The sequence below is a fragment of the Petaurus breviceps genome, unplaced genomic scaffold (assembly GCF_028583685.1).
Source record: "Petaurus breviceps papuanus isolate PSGF00001 unplaced genomic scaffold, PetGlider_PUasm1.0 80, whole genome shotgun sequence".
In the NCBI taxonomy this organism is placed as follows: domain Eukaryota; kingdom Metazoa; phylum Chordata; class Mammalia; order Diprotodontia; family Petauridae; genus Petaurus; species Petaurus breviceps.
In genome coordinates, this window is record NW_027186540.1 from 14,761,075 (window position 1) to 14,788,730 (window position 27,656).

A 27,656-nucleotide genomic window follows, 5' to 3' on the forward strand; every position below is an offset into this window, starting at 1 on the left:
AATATACATAAAATATGTACATATTGCCATTATTTTGGAACCAACATAAACTGTAGACTACCTTTAAACCTCTAGATTTCTTCCTACAAGAAATATTGGTTTGCCAGGGATTCTCCTTTAGTTTATATGTACATTTAAGCTGGATCTCTGAAGGATTTGGTGAGTTTTGTGATAGGCATAATTTCTTGGTCTAACCATCCAATGCTTTTATTGTTTAAAGGCTGAGAGATCACATCATTTTACTAAATTGGAGAAATAACCCACTCTTCATTCTTGTTATTTAGTTGCATTAAGAAATAAAAGTCTTTCTATATCTGTCTGTTACTAATCATTGTATTTCCTATCTCTAGTAAAAGAGCCTGAGATGCCTTTTTTAAACTCAGTTTGAAGCAACTGAATCTGTTCTTTGGGGTTCCATCACCATTATCATCATCATCATCATCATCATCATCATTGCCAGCAAAATAGAATGTGTTCACCATAGATTTGGAATGACTAATCAACCATTCAACTTAAAGGGATATATAGCCTGTTCCTAAAAATATTCTAGTGCAAACAAGATTTTAAAGACTCCAATGATAGTGAAGGCCAACATTCCACTCCTTTTATATGTGACTTTCAGGAAGTCCTTATGTGAAATCTCCAGCTAATTATAATTTGCCATTTCTTCCTCTCATTGCAACATTTGCTATTTTGAAATCAGTGATGAAAGATTTCAACAAAAGGATCTGGTTGTCCACACTTAAAAAATAAACACAACTCTTAAGAAACAGAAGCTAAGTAAAGGTAACTCAAAACTTGGTCAGAAAGAGAAGCAGGAGCATTACTTGGTAATGTGAAGGTTATCATAAACGATGTACATTTTACAATTTTTCTTTTATTTTCTCTCTTAATACCTACTAGTCTTCATCACTCTTTCCTGAGACACCATTAATATAGACTGAATCAAGTCACAAATAAACAAAGATGTATTTAAAAAACCAAAAAATATATCAATTAATATTGGATTCTTCTCTTAATACATCTCAATATTGGGCTTTAATAATTGTGTTAAACTTTTTCTAGCGCTATATTGACAAAGGAAATAGGACATATACATGGACTCCTGTAAACGGCACAGATTACAGGTAATTAACTGTTTAAGTTTCATAAAAGGAAATGTCTTCAAATATAGAATTTTCAAAATGTAGATATAGTCCTGGATTTTTTTGGTTTAAAAAGATATCTGTTAAGTATGCATTATGCTATCTATATGTCTTAAGAATGTTATTGTGGTTTTTTTTTTTCTATATATAAATTGAATGATGAAAGTAGTACTCTCTAATACCTCTACAAGAACTGGGAATAATGCTTGTACCTATATCATAAGATTATTGTGAGAATATAATGAGATCTAAAAATAGATGCACATATGCATGTGGATATGTATATATGTATGTGTATGTGTATATATACACTTGTGCATATATGTATACATACACATACATATATACACTCATGTCACTTTATAAACTGATATAAACCTATATAATGCAATATAAATGTCAGTTTAGTAGTAGTAGTAGTAGTAGTGGTGGTGGTGCTTCTAAATAGACATCAATGTATAGACACAAATGGTAATTTTCTAATTTGGAAATAAAACAGTATGTTATCATTACTTTAAGTCTGTATGCTAGTATAAATAAGTACAAAGTATCACTATGTGATTCTCTGATTTTTCTCCACAGAATTTTCTGCTTTTAAATTTTCCCTTGAATTTATTAAATAATGGTTACAAATGAACATTAAAACCAAGCCAGGACAGACTCACATTATGAAAGACTTAAAAATTCAATCTCATTCCCTCTCTTACTGCTAGTAGTAATACTACTTTTCTTGTTCTCTCACTCAAAGAGTAATTGATGCACATGTGCCTTGGAAACTTGTGCTAACTTCGACAATTCTCCTGCAGCCAAACAGGAGAAGCTCTTATTTCAAATAAATTTAAAATCATGTAAATTATATTTCTGAATGAAAATGTAAACTATAATGGAGTCAATCTCCAGTTTTATTTCAAAAAATAACTAACAGCAAGCTCTGATGTGCACAAATTATGAGTAACTCTGCCCATAAATTATATCTTTACACCATTTGTTACACATTATACATCTTTTAAAGTAAATGTCTAAGAAATAATTTACCAATGTTTTGACACCACACTGAGCCACAAATCCTGTGCAAAGCAGGTAAATCTCATTTTGACTCTTCCAAGGATAGAAAAAAAAAATATGATCGTGGAAAATCAAAGTAGTTTTGAAGTTAATACACCATGCCAAATTCTGTCTTTTCCCAAAAGTTGTAAATCTGTGAGAGAGAAAAAAACAGTCAATTCCCTCTTCCCAAAAATACTACTTCACTATACAATGATCTTACCATGTGTCAGGAAGACCTGAATTCAAATGTAGCCTCAGAAATTTATTGACTGTGTGACCTTGGGCAAGTCAATTAATCTCTTATCTACTTTGGTTTATTCAAGTGTAAAATAGCACCTCCCTCCCAGAGTTCTAAAAATCAGATGAAATAATTTTGTAAAACATAGTGCCTAGAACATAGTAGGCCTGTAATAAATGTTTGTTTCCTTCCTCCCTTCCATGTGCCTGTGCCTCTGTAATAACCCCCCCCCCCCCTCCCTCTTCCCCCCCCCCCCTTCCATCTTCTCCTCCCCCTCTCCCTCTCAACATGTACATGGTCACCAGCTATTAATTCTTTCCTTCACCAGAGTTCCTAGCTCCTTATATTCATTGCTGCCTTTGCTAATTGGAAAAAAAGAGGTGATAAAACCAAGGATGCCACCATATGCCAGAGACGGTTTTGTGATAAACTCAGATAATGTGAGGCTTTAGGTTCATGTCCCTTTATAGATTAATGAATTAGAAATGACTGGCACGGGATTTTCCACACTGGTCAACCCAGTTTCAGCGTTATTCATTACCAGCACAGTGATGTCAAACAAATGATTGATTGATTTGGAACCCAAACCTGGAACCAGTTCATAGATTTGCCACTTTCTACCTTATGCCTTTGGGCAATTCTGTTAATCTCCCTGGAGCTCAGTTTAGATTATTTTCAATGTGGTTGGATTAGATGGCCTCTGCCATTCTTTCCAGCTCTAAACCTGTGATTTTATGATCCCACACACTGTTGCCAGAGTAACTTTCATAAAGCATAGCTCTGAACATGTAGCTCCTCTGTTCAAAAACTTTCCAAAACTCCAGAAGTCTTCAGAATAAAATGGAAAGACACAGCATAGTATTCCTGACCCTGTCCTTTGGCCCAAATCTACCTTTCTAGCCTTAATATCCTACTATTCACCTATATAATGCTAATGTTCCAAAGAAACTAGAATACTCAGCATTCACCAGTGTACAGAGAACCAGACCTGGAGTCAAGACTTATCCTCCTGAGTTCAAATCTGGCCTCAGGCACTTACTAGCTGGGTGACCCTGGGCAAGTCATTTAACCCTGTTTGCCTCAGTTTCCTCATCCATAAAATGAGTCAGAGAAGGAAATGGCAAACCACTCCAGCATCTTTGCCAAGAAAACCCCAAAAGAAGGTCACAAAAACTCCAACACAATTCACAAATAACTCAATAACATGTTTTCCTACCTCAATATCTTTATTCACGTCATCCACTCACTTTGGAATTGCTACTTCCTTCCCTCTTCTAATTGCTACTTCCCTCTTCTATTCTTGCTAAGCCCTCCCCATCCTTCAAGGCTTAGTTCATGAATCACCTTCTTCATGATGTTAATTCTCATTTCCTCATCCCTCACACTAGATGTGATTTTTCTTCAGACTCTGAATGCCTATAGCACTGGTTATAACTCTCTTATCAATAGTAATAATAATAATCATATGTGCCAGGCATTATGCTAAGTGCTTGATAATTTTTATCTCATTTGATCCTCATAACAACTCTGCGAGGTAGGTGTTACAATTATCCCCATTTTATAGATGAGGAAATTGAGGCAGATGGGGGTAATATGACTTATCAGAGGTCACATAGCTAGTAAATTGCCTTCAGGCCAAATTTTAATGCAGATTTTCTTGAACTCAGGCCCAGTACAATAACCCTGTGCTATTATCCAAGAACAAAAAAAAAAAGTATATTTTTAACATTTCTGCTGCTGACAGTAGCTAGTGCAATGAACCACATGTAGTGGTTGCTTGATAAATGTCTATTGCATAAATAAAAATTCAACTATAAACTTGTGATTTGGATAACTTCTAGTCTCTGACAAACTGTCAAACTGAAAACTGCACTGGATCTATCACCATTATTAAAGGGATTAATTATATGCAGATTTCTAGAGAGCTAATGGCGTGGGCTGGCCTTCAAGAAACTTAGAAACTAATTACCAGGGAAACATACCTGGAAATTCTGACTACTGATATGCAGCTTCTTTTATTTTTTCTTCATTGCTTTTCCATGCTCAAGACCCTAAACAGGGAACATGAAAAAGCAAATCTGATTTTTCTTAAGAGAGTTTGTAACCAAAAAGCTAAAGGTATCACCTATCAAAGACCTGTATAGAATAGGACAAAACAAAACAAAATATGTAAGGGTTTTTGGTGGAAGCTGTGTTCATGGGGTGAATGAGCTGTCCAAAGTCACACGTATTTTAAACCATGTACCAGACTTTAGTGTGAATAACAAAAAGGTGTTCTACTCAAGAAAAAAAAATATTTGCAGATCAAGCAAATACAGTATATTGGGGTGAACTACTTAGCTTTACCTAGGTTTTTATATTTCTTTATACCTTTCCCTAAGGTGGGCAGTCTTTCTCTTCCATTAAGAAATATTTATTGAGTACTTAAAAACGTTGATGTGTAGGCACTTAGGAAATAGTCATAAATAAGAGAGGAACTTTTCTAAATGTCATAAATAATATTCCTATTATGAAGAAAACATTGTTGAACAGAAAAGCACTCCCTATTCTGTCTGATTTAGTTAAAAATGCTAGTGGAAAAAAAAATCAGGCTACATACAGTAATGCAGCCTAAACAAAGTGCTCCCTCTGCTGGCATCATATCTAAATTACAGGCATAGTGTCTGGATACAAAGAGCCTCTAAGGGACCGAAAGCATAAACCTTTACAATGAAGGTGAATGTGAGATAGTAATACCATTGGCTATAGGGTTTTTAGCCATTTTGTTTGCTCCCAGAACTACATCTGAACTGAAATAGAAAGGTCTAAATTCTGCCACAGTTTACTGTCATATCTTAACTAACCAGTGAAGAGAGAGATCAGTGAAGAATGTAACATGAGGTCCAAATATCAACAAAGATATATTCTTAGCATGTCTATTTAAAACTTTAATAGTGCTTCACATGGGCCTTCACAATATTGCCTGTAGTTGATGAAGTATAATCTAAATCCACAAGAGTCACACTGTAGCAGCCCTATTGGACAAAAGGTTATAGTTTTAATTAGTAGCTGCTGTAAGCAATATATGCTAATAGACAAGTCAAATTGTTCTAATTTCCCTAGAGAGGAATTGGTGGGAGGTTATCACCAGATATTCAGTAATTCTTCTCTGCACTTTATAAATGGCAAGTGAACCATTACGGGTCATCTTGCTTCCAGAACGATGGTGCTACTTATTTTCATTCTCATTTCTGCTGCCACATAAAGGAGGAGCTTACCTATGAAAATGAAGTGAAGGGGAATGGGGGGTAGGATTTTCATTCATGTTTTATTCCTCTGACCTTTTTCCTTGAGGAAGGTTTATGAAATCATTTAGTGATTAAGAAGGGTTTAGGAATAAAAGTGAGCGCGTATTCATGATAATATCTTGCCCACCTAATTATACTGTAGCAAGTAAATGATTGCTACTACTCCTCTTTGGAGTGTAAAATACAAATGACCTCAATATTTCTAACCTCTATGTTGGCAGACTAGGAATTACCCAAAGAAAGAAGAATTCAATTTAAATTTTCAATTGTTTTCCATGTTTGTATTAACTACAATATGATCGTGCACAGTTAAAATTAGAGATGAGAGATTTGATCAGGTCTTCTGAAAGAAGTTATATATACCCTTTGCATTTGAGTAAGGGTTTTATTCTAAGTTTGGAATGAGAATTGTATGACAGAAAAGCAAAATTCGACTTAAATCACCACCATACAAATTTTTAAAATTTTAAATCATGTACCAGACTTTAGTGTGAAAAACAAAAAGGTATTCTACTTGAGAAAAAAAAAAATATTTGCAGATCAAACAGATAAAGTATATTAGGATGACAAAATTGGGTAAATTTTTAAAAATCGCTCCAAAACAGTTTACTGATTACACAGTGGAAATAATCAAAACAGTCTCCTAGTAACTATCACAACTGGGCATTTGAGGTCCAGGCCTGTGTGTAACTCCAAATTTTAGAGCTTGAAGTCATTTTAGAGGTCATGAAATAGACTTAAAGAAATATAAGTAATTTCCACTCAAGTATCACAACTACTTGTTGCAGAGACAGATTTAGACCCCAGATTCCCTGATTGCTACTGCAGCATTCTTTCTGATATCATGTCTCATTCAGCTGTGTGTTTCAAAATAAAATTATGGACTTAAGACATTTTATTCACAGAGGAAAAATCTATGAATTTAGGGATTTTAAATAGGAACATTTGCAAATCTCATGGGAAGAGGAGCATTTGAAAGGGACATCAGTTATCCTTGCTTGAAATTGGTTGTCCAAGGAAATTTGGAGGGACTCACATTTGTTTTCTGACATACAGTCCCTGTCCACTTTTCTCAGGAAAATTAAAATTCATGTAACATTGCAGTTTTTGGTGTTAGAAGTGGTATTTGGGGTTTAGGGTGGACATAGTCAACAGAAAGTAACCAGTAGAGGCAGCAGAAGCAGGAGAATTGCACGCAAAATGTGCATTTGACAATTATATAACATCCTAATATTTGGTGTCAATTGACATCTATAAGACAACATTGTGCCAAGTCATTTCCCTCATGAGAATGTTTGAGGGAAATGACTTCCTTTGTCATTATATATCCAGAATTAAGCTTATAATGTCTAGCATATAGAAAGCACTTAATAAATACTTATTGACTAACTGGATGACTTAAGTGAATGCCCAATCAGTGGTTTTGTTTTTAAACCAGCAATAGTGCTTAGGCTTTGGTTTACATATTAACTATAGCCCACACTCCTACAGGGTGCCAAGTATGGACTGGGGCTCAGCATCCAATATAGAACTATGTCAACCACAGCTTCTACATATAGTACAGTAACTGCTTAAGTTTACATTATGCTTTTGATTTTGTAAAGCACTTTGATCACAATAACTCTGTGAGATAGGTAATATATTTATATCCTCATTTTCTATGAGAAACCTGGAGTTCACAAAAGTTAATGAATGAGCTGTCCAACGGCACACATATCTTAAAATAGACCAAGTCAAAAACCCTTCTGAAGTCCACTAAGGAAAAATGTCCTAAACTTAATAGGTCATCCCAGCAAATCCTAATGACTAAAGGCCTCTCAAAGTCACAAGGTTGTCCCTATGGACTCTGTCTGATGTAATCTAAACCTATAGTAACAGATGTCTTAGAGCCTTCCTTGGTATCAAACTACACCATTAGTCCAAAGGAACCCATTCTAATGGTGATTTGAGAGAGAACAAAAAAAGGAGCTCTTTGAAACCGCCAGATAGGTAACATTTTAGTGAGACAGACTTTTGAGCTATTACTTTATTCTGTTAAACCACCAATTAATTATAGTCTGAAAAAAATTATGGGAAAATCTTTTTGGTCAAATGGCAAGCTACTTCTATTTTGTATGGGGAAAAAAACCTATGAATGTAAATCTTTCTAAATGTAAAAAACAAGATACCTTAAGGCAAAATTATATATGTATATATTATATATATAATGTATATAATGTAAACTCATCTTAGACTGACAACTTTTTAAAATTCACTATTTTTAATAGAAATATCAGTTAAAATAAGATTAAAAAAAGGAAAGTTTACTTCAATCTTACTAATATCCAGTCCTCGGATAGTTCCATATAGGGGCAGAAAGGAAAAGGTCATTAAATATTATATTTGCCAAATACTCTCTTGCAGTTTTTCTCTCCACTTCCCTGGTCAAAGTGCTTAACGACTATAGAATGTAAGCTCCTTGAGGGCAGGAACTGGTTCATTTTTGTCTTTGTATCCCCAGTGCCTATCATAATGCCTGGCACATAATAGGTGTTTAATAAATGCTTGTTGAATGAATGTTTAATCTTTACTCCAACAAGGAAGGAGTGGTAGCAGATCTTTGGATTCTCCACTCAGTCCACGGTGTCTCCTTGTTTTGTTTTTCTTTTGTTTATGCTTCTCTTGTTTCTATTGCAGTTTGGCCTTGGTATTACCAACCTACAGTTTTTACTATATAAAAGCCAAAATAGAAGAGACAATAACTCAGGCCAGATGTAAGTACTGTGAAAGAGACTTCAGGGTCTGATCATTATCTCCTGATATCAGATTTTGGAACACATTTAGCTTATAGAATACATATGGAATACATAAAGCTTATACATTTCAGTAGGTGTTATTACCAAATCTATAGCAATGATTCTAACCCATTCCAAACATGCAAGGAACAAGAAATATTCTACATAGATAGAATATGAGCAGGTATTCCAGTTTCACTGGTAACCCTTACCACCCTTCCCTGCCTTGCTATGTGCTTATAGAATCATTGCCTTGCTGTATCCTCTGTTGCTGTCATTTTAAGGGTCTGCTTATGGCATTAAATGTTTCACATGCTGAATACTAACGTAAAATCTCCTCATAGTAATGTAGTAAAGCTTTTTTTTTTTTTGGTTTTGCATTTGGCAATAGTAATATTGTGCTTTAAATTTTATACTTTGCTTGAATAGTTAAAATAGTAATGGCCTTTGGCTTTGGTTTGCAGATAAGCTTTGCTGTCATGTCTTCTAAATTATAATATATATTAATATCTCCAATAATTTGACTGGATAAGATCATGTTTAAGCAGCTTTCAGAATGTAGTGTTAATTAATGGTACTTACGCCTATGCTACTTATCCATAGTTGTTTTGAAAATTTTGTTTTGGTTGTAACTACATTTAGTTAAGTAAAAATGGCCATCATATCCTCTTAGCCTGTTTCAAGTATCGATACTAACTTGGTAGAATGTGTGTTCAGAAAATGGTTTAAAAAAACTGATAGTAAATTATTTCTAACAAATAAGCTCCAATTTCAACCACTTCTCTAGTCGGCATCCCATTCTGTCCTGCCTTTCCCTGCTTTGTGTACTACATTCTATTACTCAGAAAAAACGCATCTTCTATAGTCACTTGATGGGTACTAGATATGATGGTCTTTTAGCAAAAAGCAATTTTGCATGAGTTATTTCTTAACTTAATGAAAGTAGGAGTAATTAGTGGAATTTTAATAAGTAAAAATTAAATGCTTCTATTTATAGACCTATATTCCTTAGTGTTGCACTTGCATCTAATAACCTGCAAAACAGACCCTTGAAATAGCCACAGTACATAGAGGGTACTTTAGTAATAAGTGACAGTACATACTTTCCAGTCTTCAAAGATGTTTGTCTTTTTTCCAGACTACAGCTGTACATAAATGAACCTTTGATCTATGCACAATATTTTTATTCAAGAAACTCATTGAATAAAATATTGTTTGTGACCCCCTTTACTTTACCCTCTTTTTTTTTGTTTCCTGGCTTTCTCTTTCTGATGGATTTTCACAGCAAAAAAAGGCAAAGTGAAGGGCAAGTATCTTCTTGTTGCTCAATTTCTTTCCGTTTAGTGCAGTTGAAATTTTCCACTTCTATCTCCATTCCTATTGGATACTTTCCTCTGTGCTCCTCACTCGTTAGACATTCCCACATGAACATTGCACATTCGATGTAATAAAAGGGGGTTGGGAGGGATATGCTTGTGTCTCCTTTAGTGAAGTTTTTGGTTTTTTTTTTTTTTTACATTCACATTGTCATTAATTTCCAATCTGTGGGGTTTTATAATTCTCCATGTTCTGGTTCATGTCATTGATAAAAGTATGTTATGTATTCACTGGTAATATTAGTTTATGCATGAAAGCCTTTTTAAAAAACTAAAGTAATGATACAATTTTGTGACATCTTCAAAGAAATACAGATCTAGCATTTTTATAAATTTCATTTCTATGAGATCTTGTTTGTATGATGTTTATTTAATGACAAAACTTTAAGATTTAGAAGTATACTAAAATATAGATGCTTCCATTATTTTATTACTCTATTAAAAATGTAAGTACTTTCTCCTTATATTGTGAAAGTGACTAATGTAATCACTGAAGTAGTTAAAATATAAGCAGGTGAGTAGATTAATTTTTCAATATATTTTTCTGCTTACTAGGTAATAATTTTAAAGTGTTGTGTTCTCTAGACATATACTCTAGCTAAGCTTTGGTTACTTTTTCTAATACTGAAACTTCATATCTGCAGATTCAGAAACACTGAAACCTGAACACTTTGAAGAATCTGGATATACTTTTATAGCACCAAGGTGGGTCTATTTCCAAATCATAGACATAGTATAATAAAATAATGTAAGAAATTTACATGTATAAAAATTCAATATAATATAATATACTTAAATTTATTATTAAAAATAATTCTTGATTTAACTATGCTATAAAAGCAACTTATTTTCAAAGTATCAAAAGAGATAATGCATTTAAGTACTGAGGTAACACAAAACACTACATAAATTAAAATTAGTGGTGGCCATAGGTGTCAGAATCATCTATTTCATTCTGCAATCCATTTCACTTTGTATAGTTACATAGATTGTATGAAACAGATACTTCATGTAGTAACCTTTTTTCTGAGTAATTCTTGTTTCATTATGTCCTGAAGCATCTCCCTCATTTTTTATGCATAAGCTCACAGACACAATCCCAACCACACTTCTTTCCTGTTCTAACACCAACTACAGTAACAAAAACATACTTGTAGAACCTTAGAATTTTAAAAACACTTTTATTCCAGTGACCCTGTAAAGTAAGCAGCAAAAGTATCTTAACCTCCATTGCACAGAGAAGGAAACTGAAGCTTAGACTACAGGACTTGTGGATAATCACAGAATTTCTAAGTTTCTGAAGCAGAATTCAAACCCAGAACTTCTGGATCTTAATCTAGGACTTTATGTGAAACTCACTTTGATAGACCATATTCATGAAGACTCAAAATTTTGACCCCTTTAAGGCAGAGGTCAATTAATCTTTGCACTGATCATTATTATTTACTCAACAAAATTCCATTCAATCCACTCCTTATTTACATAATGAATAAAAACGAAAGATGTTCAAGAAATTAGAATCAGAATTATTCAAAATTCACTTTACACACACCAGATTACTTTAAAGTTTTATTTTCACATGTAAATCTGAATTAAGGTTATTTGAAATGCATCTGACCTCACATTTTGATGCTACATGAATTTTGGAAGCACTGAAGAATATGCAAGCAAAAGCCTTAGCACTAATCAGTATACTTCATATATATTCCACAGACAGTACCATACAGTTTAGAATTTAAATACAATGCAATGCCATTTTGCATTTTTCCCCAACTGCCTCATATAAACTTTTTTCCCTCATTGAACAAATAAAATTCAATAAACATTGAATATAGTGCCTTCTACATGTAAACCAATGTGCGAGGCATTATGGATGCAATCATGAAATAAGACAACTTAACTGTCAAGACCCTAGTAATTTAGTAGGGGGGCTGAAATATCCACAACTATGATAATAAAAATTAGAATATGATAATTGGAAAATCGAGTAAAGTACTGAGAGATTCTAATACAGAATAGTCACTTTCACATGGGAGGAGGAGAGAAACTTTGTGGAAAAGTTGGTACTTGAGCTGGATATTTAAGGAAAGGAAGGGTCACAAGCAGAAGACCAAATGTAGGGAGAAAGTTTTCTAGGCTTGAGGAGGAGAACATGCCTAGGGAGGTACAAAGGTGAGAAAGGACAGGCCAAGATCAGAGAACAATTTGCCTAGAATACATAACACGTGAAACAGGATAGGAAGCAAAATGAAATTCCAGTATGTATTTTGGTTGGTTCGTTTTCTGTCTTTGTTATAAAACATAGATTGGATTGTTGAGGTAAGGAAGGAAAGGGATATATTGGAGAAATGAGGGTAATAAAGCAATGAAGTATTGCAACATTTTTAAAGAAAAAAGGAAAGTTATGTTGTTGCCAAATTGATAATATGAAATCTCTCCTTTGTTATTCAGTGGAAAGTTGCTGAAGGTTTGGGGATGGGAGAGTGAGTGGTATGGTCAGACCTGTTTTGACAAAGATTAATTTGGCAATTCTATGAAAGATGAATTGGAGCAGAGACTGGGGGTAGAGAGAAACATTGATATTAGTAAGGACACTCAAAATAGTTTGGATCAGACATGATGAGGACTTTAAATTAGCATAGTAGCCTTTGTAGGACAAGGCAGAAGATCTTTTTGAAAGACATTTCAGAGACTGTGTATTAGAAAGAATATTAAATTTACAATCAGATGACATAGGTTCAAATTCTGGCTCTCTTAACATACTACCTATTAACCTTTATTTTTTTGGAGGGGGGAAGTCAAGGCAATCGGGGTTAAGTGATTTGTCTAAGGTCATAGAGCTAGTAAGTGTGTCAAGTGTCTGAGGCTGCATTTTAACTTAGGTCCTCCTGATTCTAGGGCTTGTGCTCTATTCACTGAACCACCTAGCAGCCCCAACTACCTATTAACTTGAGCTAATAATTCTGCTTCTCTTGGCCTCATTTTTCTCATTTGTGGAATTAAAAGGTTGGATTAAATGATCTCTTAGGTATACCAATCATCTACCAGGTCTATGATGTTATTGAATCCTAAGACTGAAAGGATTTGAGACTGGTTGAATATAGGTGGTGGGAGAAAAAGAAGAGTCCATGAGTATTTTGAGTTTTGAATTAGGATAAATAGGAGAGAGAGGGGAGTGAGTATAATTGGTAGGACTTTGGTGGTGTCTGTTCAGTTTGAACATACTTATTTTGAGTTAGAGAGATATATATCTAGTGACATTCAGTGAGCAATTATAAATGAGACAGAAGCTCATTAGGGCTGGAGATGCAGATTTTTGAGCCAACTGCATCAAATGTTCACAGAAACCGTGGGATAAGGTGATATGAAAAGATAAGAGCATGATAGAAGAAAGCCAAGAACAAAGCCTTAGAGATTCCTGGGTCTAGAGCATCAGAGCAGGAAAAAGTGACAGCAAAGGGGACAAATAATTAGCAATAGAACTATAACTGATTATGTCACTGAAACAAAGAGTAAAGAGAGTATTAAGAAGGAATGATCACTAAGTACTCAAATTTGTATACCTTTTTTTAAGACTTTGTACAAGGCATCTTAATCTTAAGAACTCTGTATGCCAGGTACTGAATGTTGCCTCACACACATTTTATAGATAATAAAAATAAAACTTGGAAAGTTTAAGTGACTTTGCCCACAGTCACATGCCCAGACTTTGCAACCAGTTAGTTTTTCTGACTCCTGTTTCCCACTATGCCATGTTGTTTCTCTGATACTGCAAAAGGATAAAGAAGATGGGAACTGATAAAGACTGGTATAGGGCCACTTGGTAAAGAAAACATAAGTGATTTGGGATTGGTTTCAATAGAGCAGTGGTTATAGAAGCCAGTCTATAGGGGTAAATAAAGAGAAATACAGTTTTAAGTGTAAAATATTGTAAAAGAAGTTTGTCAGTAAAGGGAAGAGAGAAGATGGTAGTAGACTGAAGGAGCAGTGAAGTCAATGAAAGATTTTTTTTTTAAGATGGAAAAACCTGAGCATAAGTGTGGTTGGAGAGGAAGAAGTCTAAGCCAGGAGAGAAGGAAAGATTGAAAATGAAAGTTTTTCAAAGATATAAGAGGAATTAGGATTAACAAAACAGAAAGAGTGGTTATTATCCTAAGCAAAGGAAAAGACTGTTCTCTGGGATAAAGAGGAATGAGAAGAAATTGGGTGACTACATGGAGGCTATGGGTACAGAGGAAGAGAATTAAAATCATATGTGATCATTTCAATCCTCTCAGTAAAATACAATTCTAGATAATCTTCCTAACATACATTTGTAGTAGAACAGTATGCATGCCCTCACAATATCCTCAAACAGGAGAATCAATCTTTGTACAAATCCTGAAAAAGGGAGGCTAGATTTGAGTTTAGAGGAACTGACATCATGTAAAGTCAGTGAACTGAGGAATTCCAGGATGGAAGGGAATCCATAATTGAAATGGCGCACCATTAGGTTGACTAGACAGTTGAAGCCAAAACACAGTTGATGGTTTTGAAGGCTAAGGAGCTGAAATAATTGTACAACAGATTTCAGAGGAATGAAAGTAAGCAGTAGAGAAATTGTGATCAGAAGTTCATTTCAGAGTAGAAAACGCTTGGCTTGGTGTGGTTAGGTGACACAGTGAATAGAGCACCAGTCCTGGAGGCAGGACAACCTAAGTTTAAATCCGACCTCAGACACTTAACGTAAAAACTAGCCATGTGACCTTGGATGAGTCACTTAACCCCAATTGCCCTACCTTACCACCTCCAAAAAAAAGCAACAGAAAATGCTTGGATGAGGCACTTGGTATCTTAGTGCCATCCACTACTCAAATGCAAAATGTTTAAAGGCAAGGAAGGTGTCATATACCTTCTGAATCTTCAGAGTACCAAGTGTAAGGCTAAACATAGAGTGGGTTCCTGCAATAAATATCTAATTGAATAACTGCATATATAGGTTAAAACAAACCTAACCCAAGGTTTTTGTTTTTTTGCTGTTGTTTTTCAGAGAATACTGTAATGACTTAAAACCATCAGAAAACAACACTGAATTTCTCTTAAATTTCAATGAGTTTATTGATCGCAAAACACCAAACAACCCATCATGTAAGTATTTGTGCCTTCTGCAGGAAATGCTTTTGGAAAAAAAGATATTTTAATTCTTTCATTGCACCAGTAAATGCTGATATTTATCTTTGATGTACCGATTTCTTTAATGGGCCCATATAAAAAAAGGAGATTTTTGTTTACTGCTTAAAGAACTTAAGGTGAAACCTAATAAAAAGATGCCTTTCTAATTGTGGAATTATGGCATTTTCAGCGATTAAAAAATCAAATGAATCCAGATTTTTTTCAAATCACTGAAAAATGCTATTATCATTTGAATTATTCTCAAATCTGATACAATGTGGTTTATTCTTGCATTTTCAGCATATAACATTTTTGGATCTAGCCAAGTGTGATCTTCATAAAAGAAAAGGAATACCACCCCCACTTTTAAATTAGATTCTGAAGTTAGTTTAAATATCCATGTAAAAAGGAAAAAGAACACATAAAAAAGATACCTATAAAGAATCTTTTCTAACTTTATTGAACCCAACTGAACATGTGCCTGCAAGACTAGGCTTCAGTAATTTGAAGGATAATCATTTGACTTCAAACACTGTGGTTCAAAGAAATAGGGATTTTAGCTTAAAACCAATACATCTTTCACTTTCAGAGAGGATTAACTCTTTGGATCATAGGCTATACTTTATAACTCCTAAGAGATATGTACATTTTTATTCCTTAGAAGAAATTTTAAGATCTACAATTCTCTTTAAAGCAGTCTCTTTATTACAAATAAACTGTTAGAGTAAAATACAGTATGAGCTGGAGAGAAATATATAAAAAAAAGAAAGGTCAAAAATGCAATAAATCTACATTTATGGATCTGTGATCTCATAATTGTGGGCATTCTGTACCTTTGCAGACAACAATTCACTCACACCTTCTCAGTGAATATAAAGAAACCTCAGCCCAAATAAAAATATGCTTTTTTAACACTGATCCTAGTCCCCTCTACCCCCATCTTCCAGTATTGAATGTCTGAGTAATATTTTACCCAATCTTTAAACTTGGCTTAAGTACAAGTCTAAGAATACAGAAATATTCCAGAGTCAGCAATACAACAATACAGCATCATTTTAATACTGTAAAGCGTTTCAGTGGGAAAGAAGAGACTTAGCAAAACTGAGTGCTGTGCTAAGCCCTGAGAATACAAATAGAAAAGTAAGACAGGCTCTCAAAGACCTTGCATTCTGATTGAGAAGACAGGAAGTTTCAAATTCAAGTCAGATGAAAGAGTCCAAGGATCCTTAAAATATGGCAGCATTGCTCATATATAACCAAAATCCTTCTTCTTGAGTTAATCCATATGACTATGCCAGTTGTTTTGTTTCTTGGTGAAATATGATCATTTGTTCCACTATTTATTTCCTAGAAATATACACATAACCAAGAAGCAGCAATGGGTAATAACAAGGGTCTCACAAACTATGGTCCAACACCAAGTCTCACCCCAGCCACCTGTAATTGGTAGTCTGTGAACTAAATAAATTGGGTGCCAAACAAAAGGAGGCAGTGAGCAGGATTTTGTCCTCAGGCTATAATTTGCCAACCCCTGTTAATGCGTGCAGTACTCTGTCGTTCATCATTCCAGTCATGTCTGACTCTTCTTGACCCCCTTTGGGGTTTTCCTGGCAAAGATAGTGGAGTGGCTGCCATTTCCTTCTCCACTTCATTTTACAGATGAGGAAACTGGGGCAAATGGGGGTAAGTGACTTTCCCAGGGTCACAAAGCTCATGTTTGAGGCTAGATTTGAACTCAGATGAGTTTTCCTGACTCCTGGTCTGACATTCTATCCATTGTGCCACCTAGTTGCCCAATTAAAGTGCTCTACTTTATTTCAGATTCAGTCTTGAATATGTTCTTTCTATGTGGCCATGGGTAAATCACTTTAATTTTCTAAGGCTCTGGTGATTCTCTATCATTTATTTATTGGGTGATAGATGGGTTGCAACTTGCATTGGTGGAAAGAATTCCCATGATGATGATATTGTCAGTCCTTGATATGTTGACTTATAGCAGAAAAAAAAAATTAATTGAAATCCTGCCTGATGACTGAGATGGTTGGTGATAATCTGATTTGGTTGCATATAAACTTCACTCAAATAATCATCAAGTCCTACAAAGGCAAAAGGAAGACATTTTATGTCCTCAGGTAGCATACATTTTACTGTACATTTATCTTGCTTACATGAGAGACATAATCCTAAATATTAGCTTTAAAAAGTAGGCAGTGTAATATCCCTTCTGAGGGGAAAAAAACAACACAACATTTCTATATAATCAGACATATGCTGGCATGGTTCAGTTTAGAGAAAGGAAAAACCATCCCACCTTTCACCGTTCATTGTCAGTATCTCACAATACTTAGAAATTTAATCCTAAATAGGAAATTATATATTTTTTTAAGCAATCGGGGTTAAGTAACTTGCTCAAGGTTACATGGCCAGTTATTTCTGGGTGGGTGCTAAGTGTCTGAGCCTGGGATTCGATCTCCAGGTCATCTGACACTGGAGCCGGTGCTCTTACTCACTGTGCTACCTGGCCGCTCCAACAGGAAATTATCTATAGAGATTGGGGCTATCCTTCATTTCTTCTAGGAGCAGAAAGACAAAAAGAATTCAATTTATATAGTGTTTCAGATTTTACAAAGTCAGTCAGACACCCATGGAAAATAATTTCCTCTGCAAAAAGGACAGATATTTAGGAATCATGAACCAAAGTCACAGTTAAGTAGGTTTGTCATTGTTCATCTGCCCTTATAAATCTGTGGCTAGCACTTAAAAAATAAAAAAATAAATAAATAAAAACAACTAATCCTTATTTTTTTCTGAATATTATGGAGTTTATCATAGTTCATAAAGACTTAAAAATCTCTCAAAATCATGGTAAGAAACAGACTCAATATCTATACTTTTAAAGTGAATTAGTAGATGCAATGAAACCCAAGATGATTTATGAATCTCAGGCAAAAATATATTATATTTAAAATGATGGTATTTCAATAAGCATAGATACTTTAAAGAAAGCAGTTACATAGTTTGTTCATATGAAAGCTAGTTCTCAGTCATTTGGTATTAATCATATATAATTATATATAAACATAATATATAAATTTATATAACATATAAACATATAAATATATAATTATCCATATTTAGATTTTACATATTTAAAAATTTGTCCATCTGTGATAAAATATTTTTCCTTATATCACTCATTAACTTAACTCTTCTTTATTCAAGACTAAAAGAATGATCAGGTCAACTCATAGATGATTAATAAAAGATATACCCAGGACAATTTTTTCTATACTTTGACAAAACATCTTATATAAAGGCAAATCTTCCATCCATTCACTAGGTGACCTTTAGATCCTTCCAATACAAGACTATATTGGGTTTTTTTTGTTTTTTTCACATACTCAGGGAGCCATAGTATCTATGGTCCTAGGTCTGGGGTTAAGGACCAGATCTCTGAGAGAAGATGCCCAGTTGACATCTACCCAAGCTGCAAGTTCCCCTATTACTATGACCTATTCCTGATTGTTTTCACCCATTCTCCTCTCTCTGGGGCAATGTGTGCATTCCTGATAATTCAGTAACATAAAATAAAAATCAGTTGTGGCCAGCCAGTCATATGGACGAGTAAAATATTTACATGTAGTTATTTTTAAAAATAAGTTAAATAAGGGGCGGCCGGTGGCACAGTGAGTAAGAGCACCGGCCCCAGAGTTGGGATGACCTGGGATCTAATCCAGGCTCTGATAATTAGCACCACCCAGAAATAACTGGCTATGTAACCTTGAGCAAGTTACTTAACCCCAATTGCTTTAAAAAAAAAAAAAAGAAAAAAAGTTAAATGGGTTCAAATTTTTTTCAAATGGTTTAGATTTTCATTAGTGATTTTAACAATGCTATCAATCTTCTACATTTATTTTCTTGTAATTAGTGTCTTACCTTATTGATCAACAAACCAAGTATAGCTACGACTTTATAAAAATCACCACTGACAGCAATAATAGTCAACCAAAAGTAAATGAGTAAGACTTAAAAAAAAAAGAAATGCAGTAAAATTTTATTTTGCTATATTAAATCACTTTACAGGAATAACCTTATCAGTGGGTGTAGAATTCTCACACTACTTATTTATTATTAAAGTTAATTTATTGACCTATGAAAATGTCTCCATAATTGCCATATCAGATATTTATGGTTTGGAATGAATGACTTAAAGAATGCCTCAATTCCCAGAACCAGTGTAAAAATGATATTATTTATGTGAAATGAGCTGGACAAGAAAAGTTCCAATAAATAACACTTAATGCTCTGTATGCATGGGCGTGAGTTAGCAACTTCAGTGGTCACATTTAGTATTATAATGAATGGAAAACTGTAGGCCTGGAGAATAATTAAGACAAACTGTTAAATTACTGATAATTTTATTTGCATTATAAATTATCAATGACTTTCCAAACAGAGTCTTTCCTAAAGTGAAAAGGCTTTCTTGAGTGTCAGGAACATTGGCTACCACAAGGTTACATTTAATCCTCTGGAGAAAACATTATGCCAAAGATACCTATATGAAAATCAACAAAAATCATTGCTTTAAAGTCCAATATTCAGTAGCCACATTGAAATTACTTCTACACTGAAGAGAGTAGATGATGGAAAAATTCCAGTTTTTCCCCTGCAATTAGGGCCCCAGCTCCTTGTCTAGGAATTAATATGAATGAACATTCAACCTATGAGTTGAATGAAACATCAGTTGAGCCATGTACAACACATTGGAGAATTGACCAAATAATTTTGTCAGCGGCTGTGCACTTGCTACACATTCAACATTACACCCTAATAGGTGTTTTATAGCTCTGGGCTTATAGTAAGGAAGTCCTAAATTTAAATCCTGCCTCAGACAATTACTAGCTTTGTGGCCCAAGGCAAATTACTTAATCTCTTTAGGCTATTTCCTCATCAATAATATGAAGGGATTAGACTCAAGGTCTCCTAAAGTCATTGATCCCTTGACAATTTTATAAATAATATCATTTAATCTCTGTAGCATAAGTCATTTAACCCTTGGAGAAAAACTGCTTCTTATAGCTCACTTATAACTTAATAAAAGGGATAAGAAAGGATACATAGTCAAATTCCTCAACATGACATTCTGAATTTGGTTGTTTGTTTTTATTGTTTTCGATTTTGTTTGTGTGATTTATCCACCCCATTCCCACCCCAAAGACAGAAATAGCCAGACCTAATGTGAACATTATTACATGTGCCAAAAACTCTTAACCTATTTGAAATTTAACATTGTGGCGGGAAGTGAAAAAGAAAAAGAAAGAATGGAAAAATTGTTAAAAGAAAGTTCTAATGGGAAAGTGAGCAGACAATGAATAATTCTTGAATAATACAACTTGATTTTGTTTTGGGTTTTGTTTTGGTTTTTTTGGCTCACCAGCCATGTCTATTGATTTTAAAGATTTTAAGAAAGTATTTGACTCAGTAGAAAAATAATGAAGAAATGACAGACATTTCAATACTTTGATATATCTTGTGATTTCTTTATTATCTCTTTATTACCTCTCTATTTAGTCACCAGCAGCTAATGCTGGGCCTAGGAGTCAGGAAGACCCATCTTCCTTAGTTCAAATTTAGCCTCAGACACTTTATAACTGTGTAACCCTGGGTAAATTGCTTAACCCTCTTTGCCTCAGTTCCTCATCTGTAAAATGAGAGAAAAAAAAAAGGCAAACCCAAAGGAGGTCACAAAGAGACACAACTGAGAGGCGGCTAGGTGGTACAGTGAATAGAGCACCAGCCCTGGAGTCAAGAGGACCTGAATTCAAATCTGGCCTCAGACACTTGACATACTATCTGTGTGACCATGGGCAAGTCACTTAACCCCAGTTGCCCTGCCCTCCCCCCTTCAAAAAAAAAGAGAGACAACTGAAAACGACTAAACACTGAGTCATACTTTCTTTTTTTTTTTTTTTGGAGGGTAATTGGGGTTAATTGAGGTTACTCAGGTCCTCCTGACTCCAGGGCCGGTGCTCTCTTCACTGTGCTAACTAGCTGCCCCCGAGTCATGCTTTCTTTAAATTAATTAATAAGCTGTTCATTTAAGTTGTATTAAGCTTGAAATTATTTACATTATACTTTAATTAATTTTTCAAATTTTACTCTTATACATTGTCATTATCAAAGCATTTGTATAAACAATCCTGTTAATGGAACTACAAATGATAATAGCATCATTTACTTTTAAAGAATGTTTTTGCGTGGATAAATACCCAATAGTGAAATAACTGATAAAATTAATCATACTATAAAACAGAAATAACAATATATAAAATGGTATTTAAAATACAAGATACTATTTGATGTTTCATAAGTAGCATATTAAAAATCAAGTCATCTTAGGTGAGTTATTCATATTCTTTGTTAGGTAATGTGGATATGATCAATAGAGTATTGCTGGATGCTGGTTTTACAAATGAACTTGTCCAAAATCACTGGAGTAAGCAGAAAAACCTGTAAGTATTTTTTTTCTTTTTATATAAAATTTCATTCTTCACTTCAGTGTGGACTTTTGCTATGAAATTCTTGGCAGTAAAGCCATATAAATTTTAGGGCTGGACTTTTGGACTGCGGTGTGTCCAAGAAAAATAGAAGTAACAACAGACATTTATTTCACATTTGTGGATGCTTAAACAGGCCCATTTTCTGTGTTATAGAAAGTGGGTGCACATATACACATAATTAGACCAAGCAGAATTGTTAAATATATAATTCTCTCTCAAATCTCTTTTTTCCCCCTCTGTTCTTTATTGTAGCAAGGGAGTAAAAGCTCGTTTTGTTGTGACTGATGGTGGAATTACAAGAGTATACCCCAAAGAGTAAGTCAGTATGTTATCTTTTATAATGAAATAAAGAAGAAGGTGCTAAGTACACAAAAAGTATTATTGGGATGACCATCATATTTCAATAAGGGACTACCTCAAGTTTCTCCAAACTGTTGTTTCATGCCCATGCATTATCAAATTAACTTCTTTTTTTTTCTGTGAATATACAATGTCAAGACTTTTCCTAGAAATGTTTATATTTCCTGAGTGGAATTTATTCTTGTGTAGAAGCAGCCTGAAACTAGTTTTACATGGCGACTGTGCATATCTGGGTTATATCAGTTAGTACGTTGTTGTTTAATTGTTTTAGTCGAGTCTCTCTGTGACCCCATTTGGGATTCCCTTACCAAAGATACTGGAGTGGTTTGCCATTTGCTTTTCTAGTTCATTTTACAGATGAGGAAATTGAAGCAGAGTTAAGTGACTTGCCCAGGGTCACACAGATAGTGTCTGAGGCCATATTTGAACTCAGGTCTTCTTGACTCCAGGCCTAGCACTCTATCCACTGTACCACCTAGCTGCCCACTATACAGTAAGAAAACAACAAATGGAATTTACCTCTTTTCCTATTTGGATAAACAGATTAAAAATTGTATAAAGTAGATTAAACAGTTAAGGTGGTCAGGCATGGTGATTCATTTCTATAAGCCTTGCTACCAGGGACGGTAAGATCAATGGATTTTTTGAGTTCTGAGATACAGTGGGATAAAAATAAAGGAATTTTTTTTTTCTCTTTAGGGCTGGAGAAGATTGGCAAGAAAATCCAGAAACTTATGAAGATAGTTTCTACAAACGGAGTCTGGATAATGACAACTATATTTTCACTGCTCCCTACTTTAACAGTAAGTTATGGAGACACAGGTCATGAATTTATACATGAGTAAACTGAGCAACAAAAACGCTAAGTGGCTTGTCCAAGTATCCACACAGAGGTAGTGTGTCTCAGAGCTAGGATTAAGCCCTACTTTTCTCGATTCCTTTGTTCTACTGACCTGTGCTCCATATAGCTGTGTACTGCTATATGGACTAATATGTCACAAAATATTCCAATTGAAGGATTTCTGAAGAGTTAAATGTAGTGAATAGTTAACTGACACTGTGGTTTTTAACAAAAAATCTGGCATTTAAGCTATTAACTGCACTGTAAGCAATTAACCAGGATAATTCAGGTCTCAGGGTGAACTGAGATAAATATATTTGCTGAAGTCCTAGCATAGTTTCTTCTACATGTGTTCAGCACAAGATTGTAGAAAGAGAGATATAATCTATAACTGTCCACTGAATATGTACTAATAGATTTAAATATACCCATCAATATCACAATTGTCCTTGTTAATATGATTTTTTTTTCCTACACCACAATCCTTTGACTTTTAGAAAGTGGATCGAGTGCCTATGAATCAGGGATTATGGTAAGCAAGGCTGTGGAAATATATATTGATGGAAAACTCCTCAAACCTGCAGGTGAGACTAAATATATTTTAAATTTACATAATGTCACTAAAGTTAAATGGGAAATAAAATTATAATTGGTAATTCTCTGTCCAGTGTGAATGGGCAGATCATCACAAAGCCTACATATATTAAATTTCCTAGGTTGGAAAGCCTTATGAGATCACTGCTCTTTAAAAGGTCACCCTGTCATTAAAGCACATCATAGGTGAAACTGCAAAGAAAGCAAAATTTAACTTTGCTCTCAAGCTTCCATTGCTATACCCTGTGATACATCTGCCCCCAACCACCTCTTATACCTAGTGTAAACCCTGACAGTTCCCCCCCCACCACCACCATTTTCTCTTCTTCCTATCAAACTCTGTTCTCAGGAGATGGTCTAATATTCCACAATTGCTGTTACTTCTACTTAGGATAATCACCTAATCTTTAATTATGGAATTTCACTCATCTTCTAGCTTGTGGAAAAGATAACACCTCTAAAATCCTACCAGGCTCGTGGTTATCTACTCAAAATCACTCCTGACCAGAAACAAGTTTTCACTGTTTATGAATGTTCTTAGTTCACTGTACTAATTAATACATGTAAGAAATATGTAACACTTTGTATTGCTATAGAGTTTGCTTCTAATGGCAAATTAATCAATTCAATCAAAAACCTTTTTTTGAACTTTATTTTTCAAATGACAACCCTATGTATAGATTGGGAGGAGGACAGAGTATTTGGGAAGGAAATCTATGAGTGCATTGTTACAGGGAATTGGGAGGCAGGGACCTTATCAGGGTAGTTCCAGATCTGTAGCTGCCCAGCAGCTTAGCTGGAAGTTAGAGAGTTGCCTAAGGCATTGAGAAGTTCAATAAGTGACCCAGGGTCTTACAGGTCAGAGGCAAGACTTAAACCCAGGTATTCTGATTCCAAGACCAATTAATTCTCTATCTACCACAACATGCACCTTTATTTAAATTATTTGCTCATTTGTCCAGTGAGTTGAAATGCATGAAAACGTCCTTATGCATTTGACTGTCATATACATTCCAATTTGAGTAGTGGCATTTTGTTATTGCCTCTCCTTTGGTGGAAGAAGAGAGAGCCTCAATGTAATTTCTTTTGGGAGAACTCTGGTATGAAAAATTCAAAGACCAATGGAAATGACCAACTCATCTATAAATTCCAGCCTTAGTGAAGTGCCTAGGAGCATAAGCATATGTTAAAGGGAAGACCCAAAACCAGGTATTCTTGACAACAATGCACATTAATTCTTTTAAATCAAAGTAAAATGAATATTCCAAAGTATATCTAAAATTAATGAGATTCTTATTTGTTAATCTGACAGATAATCTGAGTAGTAATGGATAGGGAAAAGTAATTGGTTTTCATTTACCTATTTAAATCGAATAAAATTAGGAAAAAAGAATACAGAGGGGATCTATAAATTGATGTGTGGACATATGTTTATAATTTTTCAGTTGTTGGAATAAAAATAGATGTTGGCACCTGGATAGAGAATTTCACCAAGGCCTCAATAAGGGATCCGGTAAGAAGTTGATTTGTTTAATGTTATAATGGAAAGCTTATCAATCTTAAAAGAACATGGGAAATTGATTAATTAATATTCGATGGCTAAGCCTTTTTTTCTAGCTATTAGAATTTTTAATTAGGCAAATGATTCATAGAGTAAAAAAACATTTTTTATTAAAAAAGTTTCCTGTGGTAATAACATCTTCTAGAATATCCTTGACCTTATTTTGTTGTTGTTCAGTCATATCTGACCCTTCCTGACCCCATTTGGGGTTTTCTTGGCAAAGCCACTGGAGTAGTTTGCCATTTCTTTCTCAAGTTTATTTTATAGATGAGGAAAATTAGGCAAACAGGGTTGACACCTAGGGGTGACCCAACTAGTAAACGTCTGAGGTCAAATTTGAACTCAGGTTTTCCTGTCTCCAGACCCAGTGCACTATCCCTTGTGCCATCTAGCTGCCCTCAACCTTATCTACTGATGTTCATTAAATCTAAATTCTTTTATTATTAAAATATAGAAATATGATCTTATACCACCCATTAGACAGGACTACCATAAGTCCTTCTAGTTCAAAGTCTTTTTTTAGTTTTGTAGTAAAGAACTCAGATTCATTTGGACTCTAACATGATAGTTTATTGCTTTTTTTAAAGTGTGGAGTGATAATGATACAATTTCTCTTTTTCAGTGTGCCGGTCCAGTTTGTGATTGCAAAAGAAACAGTGATGTAAGAATCCTTTAAAAAATAATTATCTTTCAAAACATATGACCTGCTAACCATTGTATCAACTTTCTTTAAGATAGATTTATTGCCCATAGGACCAAGTCATTATAGTCACACTTTACTGTGAGTCTTTAAACTCAGCTGGGTTGAAACCTGTTGTGTTGTTGTTTTTTTTAACTGTTTATTGATGAGAACACTCCAATGAGTCTCTTAAGTAGATTTAAAGAATAAGTTTTCCATCATGTCTTTAAACCTCTTTATACACATATGATATATAAAAACACTAAAGTTGAATTTCAAAGCATAACCTGAGAATAAAAAAAGAGATCCTCAGAGTTGGAACAAACCTTTCAGAGATCATTTAGTAGAGCCTCCCCTCAAAACCTACCCCAACATATTTTGCAGAAGAAAAAAATATAAGTAATTTCTAGTTTTACATGGAAATTGTGCCTCTCTAGGTTATATCAGTTATCACAATTGAAAGAAGAATATCATATTAGATGGTGATAATCTCAACAGAAATAGACAAGTTTGAAGAAGTGGAACATGGGGAAGAGAAAGAGCATTAGTATCTTTTCTCTTTTGCACCTCTTTACATTTGAGAAATCTGTGGGTCACCTAGGTGTTGATGTGCAACTAGACCTTGAATGACAGATAAGGCTAAGGATACAATTTGGGGAATCATTTGAGATCACTGAACTCATGGGAATGAATGGTCTCAAAAAGCTAGAGAATGTAGAGGGAGAAGAGAGCCAGAGTCTTGGGAGACACCCAAACTCTGAGGAGGTCAAGAAGGTAATGGACCAGCAAAAGGAACTAATAAAGAGCATCCAAAGATGGAAGAAAGAGGACCAGGAGATGGCCAGGGGAGCCAAGGGAGGGAAAAGATTCTAGGGTTAGAAGAGTATATAGATCCAAAAGAATGTGTAAATAAATATGGGAGTAATGAGGGTCATCCATTGTCTTGTTAGACTATTTAATTGTATGGTTTAGATTAAGAACACGTAAAGTACAAGAGGTCAAGGTAAGGAAAAAGGACACGAGTAACTATCATCAAATTTAGTTAAAGTTTCAATGATGTAAACATTTTTAAAATCACTAAAAGGGTAATGGGATGCATTATCATCCACACGAAAAACTGTTCTAATTATCTAATAATCCGACAACCAAAAATTAAGAAGGATAGATGAAGTGTGACTAAGAGCCTCTTGCAATAGTCTAGTACATAAGTGATATAATACAGAAGTGACCTACATTATGGTAGAGAGTAAGTAAATGGAGAGATTGAAACAAATGTGAGACTATAGGAAATTAAGATCAGTAGGGAGTAAGGAGTTATCAAGAGAAAAGAGTTGAGGACTAAGTGAAGGTTGCAAATTTATGATTAAAAGGGTAATGATACTAGGAAGAGAAATGGAAAAGTTTGGAAGAGAGTGAAAGATAATGTGTTTTGTATATGTTGACTTAAAGATGCCTATAGGTTGTATGGGTGCAGATGTCTAGAAGGCAATCCACAATTTTGGACTGATGTTCATGAGATAGTGGATAGCACCATCTATATTTAAGAGTCATATGCACAGGGATGATAACTGAATCTTTGGGAACTGATGAGATCTCCAAGGGAGAAAGTGCTGACAGAAGAGGACTCAGAACAACACCTAACAGGATATTTGTAATTAATGGAAAGGAAAAAGGTAAATGATGTAGCAAAGAAGCATGAAAGAAGTAGGAGAAGCAGGAGAGAGCAGTGTCCCAGAAGCCAAGAGTAAAATGAGAACTGAGAAAGGGCTATTGGATTTAGCAATTCAGAAATGACCTGTAATGTGGGCAAAAAGCAGTTTGTCAGTTGATGGAATCTAAAGCCAAAGTGAAAGAGATTAACAAGTGAGTGGGATTTTATATTCATATATTCAGTTTCTAAAGCATTCATATTCAGTGTATCAGTAATTTCATTACTAGAATTTTACCCCAAGGACATTAGAGACTCAAAAAAAATATGGTACAAAAACATTCCAAACTACTTTATGTGTATTAGCAAAACAATGGGAACAGACTATTTATTGG

General features: G+C 34.5%; 1 protein-coding gene across 1 annotated transcript in view; it reads left to right on the forward strand.

The window, feature by feature from the left end:
- The window catches only part of LOC138175974 (voltage-dependent calcium channel subunit alpha-2/delta-1), a 429,565-nt gene that overhangs the window by 373,961 nt on the left and 27,948 nt on the right, over positions 1–27,656 (forward strand). The window contains exons 18-28 of the mRNA XM_069106588.1: positions 1,066–1,127; positions 8,394–8,470; positions 9,777–9,797; positions 10,512–10,572; positions 14,897–14,994; positions 21,443–21,530; positions 21,831–21,893; positions 22,638–22,741; positions 23,277–23,363; positions 24,819–24,886; positions 25,557–25,595. Coding sequence (XP_068962689.1) covers positions 1,066–1,127; positions 8,394–8,470; positions 9,777–9,797; positions 10,512–10,572; positions 14,897–14,994; positions 21,443–21,530; positions 21,831–21,893; positions 22,638–22,741; positions 23,277–23,363; positions 24,819–24,886; positions 25,557–25,595 — 768 coding nt within the window. The remainder of the gene's footprint in view (positions 1–1,065; positions 1,128–8,393; positions 8,471–9,776; positions 9,798–10,511; positions 10,573–14,896; positions 14,995–21,442; positions 21,531–21,830; positions 21,894–22,637; positions 22,742–23,276; positions 23,364–24,818; positions 24,887–25,556; positions 25,596–27,656) is intronic.